Genomic DNA, 7,500 nt, shown 5'->3' with positions numbered 1-7,500 from the left:
CAGTGTTACATATACGTAGCACATGCTACAAAAAAATCAGTCTGCTATGGATGATTTCCCAGCTTAGCACCAGTGTCACCTTATTTTCTAGAGTGCAGCCTACAGTAAGGTGTTTGTAACTACATACCGATGCTAGAGATTTTGTGGATTGTGCTACAAAACTATTAACCTCTGTAGCACCAGTGCTACGAGGAAAAAAATTGAATGCACAGCACTGCTAACCACGTATCACAGATGGGTAAAATTTAAAGAAAGAATTTCCCTTGGGATCAATGATGGTGTTTATCGACTACAACCCCAAATTAGAGAAAGTTTAGGAACTAAGGGACACCAGTCGCTAGAGTGTTGAGACTGAAATGTCCCATTCCCATTGCATTTTACACAACATCCCAACTTTTTTTGATTTGGGGTTGTATCTATTCATCTATCCCATCATACACCCTCAAGGACCTTTGATGTTGTCATGGGAACATGGTAGAATATAGTATTTCAGCTTTTCCAACCCATGTTTAGTGGTAAAAGTTGAGGGGGAGCAAAGCAATGTTTTTTTTATGTAGTTGCCCACTGTCACCACAAGGGCACCATTGAGTAAAAACAGAGACTTTCTAATGAGGAGACACAGCGCTCAAAAAATCCTCCATAGAAATGCATGGGTTTAGTTTGTAAAGCCAATATGGCCGTTTACATATATAATCCCACCCCTTCCTTGGCAAAACGTTGACATGTGAATACATTGAGCCAATCATGTGGTGTGATGTGAATACATTGAGCCAATCATATGGTGTGTTGTGAAGACATGGTGCCAATCATTTGTTGTGAACTCGCAGCTGGAGCAAGGTTGGTGTGTGAAGCCTTGCGCACGCGCATTTCTGCCGAATAGGATGCCCGATGAGTGCCCAAAAAGCGTTGCAATATGGCTGCCGAGTGGAGGGACTTGCCTAAAAGGACTTTGGTAAAAATCACATTGCTGAGTATGTTCAAATTATAATGTTCCATGATGGAGAAGAATACAGTGCTCAAGTGCTCAGCGACACAAACAAAATGACAAGAGACCTTTCGGGATGGGTTGGTCAAAATGTCGATTTTAATCGCTCTATAAAATATCCTCTATCTTTAAAACGCAAAAGTACAAATGCCATTAAATATCCTCCCGCCTTTATGACAAAGCCCCATGTGTTTCCTAAAGATTTCAAAGTACAAACATTTTACAAAACAACAAAACTACATGGTATTATTGCACATCTTTCACTGCCAACCACAGGAGGGCGCCAGACGCTGGGTGGGGGGGAGGGGCGGTAAAAGGGGTGGGGGTGGCGGGCTAGTCACCCCAGGTGAGCGTAAATTAAGACTCTTTTCAGTGATATGGGAAACAGACAAGGGTGGCAGCAGGGGCAGGAGAATGGGGCAAATCTGCAGATCATAGACCTCTCCAGAATAAGTCCCGCCTCCTAACTTCCGTATCCATCCAACTTCCTGGCGTCGATTGTCTATGGGAAATAACATGGCGTTTTGAAAGATCGTACCTGTCAAACTCTGTAGGTGACAAAGTAGAAAAAGCTGCTGGGCAGATTGGCCTACACACTTCTGCCATCTAGTTTCCACTGGATTTTTTGATTTTCGGTGCTGTTTAAGTAGTATAGTCTATAGTATACTACTTAAACGGCACCGACAATCAAAAAATCCAGTGGAAACTAGATGGCAGAAGTGTGTAGGCCAATCTGCCCACCAGATTTTTCTACTTCGCTACCTACAGATGTTTTACCGGTATGATATTTCGAAATGCCATGTTATTTCCCATAGACAATCGACGCCAGGAAGTTGGATGGATACGGAAGTTACGGAGGCGGGACTTATTCTGGAGAGGTCTATTAGGAGAATTCTGTAGCAAAACTGCTGTTTGCCACACCGGCTGACTGTCAGCAAGTCAGACTGGTGCACCTCTGTCTCCGCTTGGCAGAGTTAGCGTGTGTGAGAGTGTTTGTATGTGTGTGTGTGTATGGGGGTGTGTGAATCTGTGTGCATATGTGTGTGTGTGTGTGTGTGTGTGTGTGCGCGTGTGCGTGCATGCGCATGTGTGCACTTATGAGACTTCATACTGGACCTCTGTCCACTAGATCTATCCACACTGAATGGAATTATATCATGCATCAATCTACTTCATTTCACAGCGTACATGCACACACACACACACACACACACACACACACACACACACACACACACACACACATACACACACATTCACACACATACACACACATGTATGAGTGTAATATGGCCATGTGTATGACCATCTTTAGTTATTATTACTGGTAGTTTGGCTGAAAGAGCACCTCTGTCTGAAATGAAACCAAGCAAATCATATAAACATCTGAAAACACACTCTCCCTCTCTCTCACACATACACACTCACACACACGCACACACACGCACACACACACACATATGTACAAACTCACAAATGCAAACGCACATATGTACACTAAAACGCGTGCGCACACACACACATTAGACTAAAGCCTGGCTTGCTACGGCCAATAGCAGATCTCTGATGAGCACACACCCCAGTGATCAGCGCTGGAGAGAGAGAGAGAGAATGGTCATGTGACTGTGTGGTGCTTCCTGGACACTGATCCATCAGGGGGTATTCCAAGTATATACGACTAGCATGGATAAGTTAGCGGTAATTCAGAAGAAATGGTACATCTGCTCATATGGAGCTTACTTGGCGTCTATCCCAGAGTTAACACATACGCGGATACATACCCTTCTCTTCTCTGCGCGTGCAATAACCCAGGCCGTTAGCCTAGCCTATTCCAGTTAGCCTATAGCTCCCTTTTAGCTAGGCTAGCTGTAGGCAAACTAGAATAACTCACTTCCAGTAAATTATGCTAAGCTAGGCTAAGAGTGTCAGACCAGGTTATTGCACACACAGAGAAGCGAAGGGTATGTATCCTCTGATCCAACTCTGGGGTAAAGCTAATTTCCCCAAAAGTTGCCGTGTTCCTTAAAGAGAACACCACAGGACTCTTCTATTAAGAGGTATACCTCTTACTCTGAAACATACTGTAAGTTGTTCAAAAACCACATATTTGAAGCACGCCCTGGAAACTGAATGGGTTCAACTCTCTCTGAGGCTTAGGCCCACTGGGTACTGGACAATCAGTCATCCTTCCAGAGCTTTCTCTGAGGCGTAAGATAACGAGTGCTCCAGACAGCCTCGGACGCTAGGACACACACACCCGGCAGGACCCACGCGACCTGGAGATCTACCTGTGCAACTAAAACAGGTGCTGCAGACTGCAAACAGGTTTAGAGTGCTGGAGAAGTACAAAACATACAGACAGACAGAGAGACAGTCAGACAGACAGACAAACAAACAAACAAACAAACAAAAAAGAACAGCCAGAGTCTCTCTGTGATGTCACACAGTAAGGAAGGTAGCTGTGTGGGGGTGGGCTCCACAAGCCCCTCCCCCTACTTGTCAATAAGTCCCGCCTCTTTGATCTTGCTGTAGAAGAACTTCTCGAGCAGGCTGGCGCATTTGTAATACTCGCTCTCGGGAGGGTTGTACTCGCGACAGTTGGTGAAGATGCGCTGCATGTCGGCCATGAAGAGCTTCCGTGTAGTGTAGTACCGGCTCTTCAGCCGCTCACTCATCGTCTTCAGGTCTACACACACACAAACACACAAGACATGACTGTTGCTGTGTTTCACCCAAGACTGTGCCTTATCTATGATTGAGAGTGTGTGTGTGTGTGTGTGTGTAAGTGTGTGTGTGTGTGTACTAATATATGCGAGTGTGTGTGTGTGGTTGGGTGCATATGTAGGCTCATGCATAATGTTTGTGTGTATGTGCATACGTACACTAATGTGTGTCTTACCCATGGGGAAGCGGATGACCTGGTAGTACCCTGGGGCTTCACTCTTCTTCACTGGCTCCATGAATGGCCAGGCACTCTGGTGACTCTGCCATACACACACACACACACACACACACACACACACACAATTAGTGTAAATGTTTGTCTCTGTCTGTCTGACAGCTGCCTGACTATGTTTGTCTCTCTGTCTTTCTGTCTATCTGTCTGTCTGTCCGTGTGTGTGTTTGTGTGTGTGTGTCTCTCACCTTGACGTTCTGTAGAATGGTCTTTAAGGTGCTGTACAGCTGGTCTGGATCCTTGAGCTCCTTCCTGGCCATCAGAAGGCACAGTATTGTCAGTATTAAGCACACACCACACGCATGTGCATGCACACACACACACACACACACACACAAAGGTAGCAAATACAAAACTCACCCTTTACCCAAAGGTTTCCAGCCAGTCTCCCCTACAAGACAAATGTAATTTAGTTAATGTTTCTGAATCTCCTAGTACCCAGACCAATCCACACAAATGTAGTCGGCCTTACTGTAAGCACATACACACACACACACACACACACACACACACATACACACACACACACACACAGCTCTGGAAAAAATTAAGAGACCACTGCACATTTTTCTGATGTCATCCAACGGTTGCTGAGTGACATTTCAATAAGTTGACGGTCATATTCAACTTTGCAGTGGTCTCTTAATTTTGAATATGACCGTCAACTCATTTGAATGTCATTCAGCAACCGTAGGATGACATCAGAAAAATGTGCAGTGGTCTCTTAATTTTTTTCCAGAGCTATGTATATATATATCATACTGTTTTTTCCACATAAAGGAAGTACTTACGGATACCGGGAATACTCTCAATGGGAATCTGCCTAACTCCCTCCTTAAAGCAGGACAGACCTGGATACACCTTACGGATCTGAGCCTGCTTCCGCTCAATCAACTTCTTAATAATCTGAGAGAGGGAGACACATGGGGAGAGGAGAGGAGAGAAGAGATGGAGAGAGATGAGGGGAGAGAGGGGGAGAGATGGAGAGATAGAGAGGAGGGGAGAGAGGGAGAGATGGAGAGGAGGGGAGAGAGGGAGAAATGGAGAGAGGAGGGAGGTGGGGAGAGATAGAGAGAGGGAAAGATAGAAAGGAGGAGAGAGAGGGAGACATGGTGAGATGGAGGAGAGGGAGAGGAGGAAAGATGAAGAGATGGAACATGGTGAAGACATGGTGAGATGGAGAGAGGGAGCGATGGTGAGATGGACAAGGAGAGATGGAGAGAGGGAGAGATGGAGAGAGATTGAGAGAGGGTGAGGAGGGGAGAGAGGGAGAAATGGAGAGATGGTGAGAGGGAGAGAGGGAGAAAAAAGAAATAATTTTGAGTCATATGATACAGAAAGGGAGAGGGGACATTAAACACAAGTACACACACACACACAGACACTGACAAGCACTCACCTCTTTCTGCTTCTTGATAATGACAGAGAACTCTGTATAGGGGATGTTAGGGTTGAGGGCACAGCCCATGAGGGTGGCGCCCTCGTAGTCTTTGATGTAGCCCATGTACTTGGCCCTGGGCACCTTGATGTCCTTAGAGAAGCCCTGAGCAGTATGGGAAGTAAGGAGGGACAAAAGTCAAAATGGGAGGCAAAATGGGAAATGAGAGGTTGGGTAACTTTGTAGATGTAACGGATGCCAGCTAGCTTAGCTGTGCTTGTGGAACGTTAGTAAAACCTCACTCCACGACGCCTCAAGAGTGCTGCTGGCATGCGAGCCAGTAGCCTGGGCTATTGGCTCAATTGTTAGCACGCTCGCCTCCCGATCCAAGGTGCTGCTGTTTGCGGGTTCGAGTCCGGGCGTGTGTAGTACTGAATCGCGCAGGTTCAACACAACGCAGGTTACATTGGTGCCGTGACCCGGATCGGGAGTGAGGTTTAGGGGGGTGAGTGTAACGGATGCCAGCTAGCTTAGCTGTGCTTGTGGAACGTTGGTAAACCTCACTCCCCGACGCCTCAAGAGTACTGCTGGCATGCGAGCCAGTAGCCTGGGCTATTGGCTCAATTGTTAGCACGCTCGCCTCCCGATCCGAGGTACTGCTGTTCGCGGGTTCGTGTGCGGGGCTGAATCGCGCAGGTTCAACACAACGCAGGTTACATAGACATCTTATTTACAGTTTTTACAATTGCTAATATACATTTAGTCCAATCTATAGTCACATTTTTAAACTCAAAATACAATTAGCACAACATCTATCTGCTGTGAACCATACCATTAATGCATTCATGTTGTTTTCACACAATATACAGTCAATGAACATTTCTTAATGAACAGCTCCTCAAAAGCTATACTCAAAGCTTTTAATCCTTGATTCATTTGTAATTCTCTATATTTATTAAACATGTTATTACAGCATAACTAGAGCAGTAAAAGGACTTCCCTGCTCTGCCGTGCTTTTTCTCCTGCACACCTCCACAGACTTCACAATCCAACACACAAAGGAAAATGGACATATACACGCCCCAGTGTTTCACCGCAGGGGGCACACCGCAGAACGAGGATGCGGTCGGTCACTGACCTGCTTCTTGAAGTAGCCGATGGCGTACTCATCTGCGTAGGTGAGGAAGTTGAGGATGTTGTGTTTGATGTGATACTCCTTCAGATGGTTCATCAGGTGCGTGCCATAGCCCTGACACACACAAGCACAGAGACACGCCAAATGACAACGAGGTCGAGGGAATACAACTTACTTCTGTGTGCTGGCACGGCAGAGTAGGAGAGCCTGTGGTACCTTGACCTGCTCATTGGACGTGACGGCACAGAAGACGATCTCAGTGAAGCCCTGCGACGGAAACATCCGGAAGCAGATTCCACCGATCACACGGCCATCTTTGATCAAAGACAACGTTTTGTGCTTCCTGCATAGACAAGACATCAGGAAGAGATTGTGAGGATTGAAGTATGTGTGTGTGTGTGTGTGTGTGTGTGTGTGTGTGTGTGTGTGTGTGTGTGTGTGTGTGTGTGGATGATAATCAAGTGAGTAAATTCTGTGACTATTCCACTTTAGAATATGCCAATTATCTGCAATCTCCAGAGATAAAATAATAATAAACCATCTCTGATAAAAGCCAGGGGTCATGTGAAAGGTCAGGACCAGGGTTAAAAACCGTTGCCATGGGAATCTCTACAGGCCAGATCCATTTCTCATGGTATACAGCTATGTCCAATAGAATTTGGGGGACAGGGATTAGGTGGTTACTATGGGAGATTTAAGGATAGAGGTTAAAAGATGTCTCTTTGGGAGGATCAGGGTTAGGGGCTAAAGGTTGTTTCTATGGAATTAAGGGTCAAGGCTAAGAGATACAAAAGCTTTAATGGGTTATAAACATGGCTAACAGTCAGTGTGTTGTCCAGTATGGCTAGCCCAATAAAAACTACCCGCATGTTGAGAAACATAACTCTGCGATATCCTCTATCAACATCATATGTCACAGGCTGAAACTGAGATGTGAGTCAGACTGCAACCGAAGCTTATTTTCATAGTCGATTAGTCTGCTGATTATTTTCTCAGTGAATTTCGATTTCCCAAAGCCCAAGATTGGCCACACAGGAAAGATAGAT

At 45.7% G+C, this 7,500-nt stretch overlaps 1 protein-coding gene across 5 annotated transcripts in view; it reads right to left on the bottom strand.

The window, feature by feature from the left end:
- Positions 1-1,746: 1,746 nt before the first annotated feature.
- Positions 1,747-7,500, bottom strand: part of kat2b (K(lysine) acetyltransferase 2B) — a 17,133-nt gene continuing 11,379 nt past the window's right edge. For all 5 annotated transcript variants that reach the window (XM_042076947.1, XM_042076948.1, XM_042076944.1 and 2 more), the window contains 8 exons: positions 6,671-6,797; positions 6,458-6,568; positions 5,341-5,484; positions 4,733-4,847; positions 4,302-4,332; positions 4,130-4,193; positions 3,885-3,969; positions 1,747-3,671 (listed from right to left, as the gene is read on the bottom strand). In XM_042076947.1, coding sequence (XP_041932881.1) covers positions 3,478-3,671; positions 3,885-3,969; positions 4,130-4,193; positions 4,302-4,332; positions 4,733-4,847; positions 5,341-5,484; positions 6,458-6,568; positions 6,671-6,797 — 871 coding nt within the window. In that variant the 3' untranslated portion in view covers positions 1,747-3,477. The remainder of the gene's footprint in view (positions 3,672-3,884; positions 3,970-4,129; positions 4,194-4,301; positions 4,333-4,732; positions 4,848-5,340; positions 5,485-6,457; positions 6,569-6,670; positions 6,798-7,500) is intronic.

This window comes from Alosa sapidissima, chromosome 21 (genome assembly GCF_018492685.1).
Source record: "Alosa sapidissima isolate fAloSap1 chromosome 21, fAloSap1.pri, whole genome shotgun sequence".
NCBI classification, from domain to species: domain Eukaryota; kingdom Metazoa; phylum Chordata; class Actinopteri; order Clupeiformes; family Clupeidae; genus Alosa; species Alosa sapidissima.
Note: the sequence above shows the minus strand (reverse complement) of the source record. Positions and strands in the feature narration are given on the sequence as shown.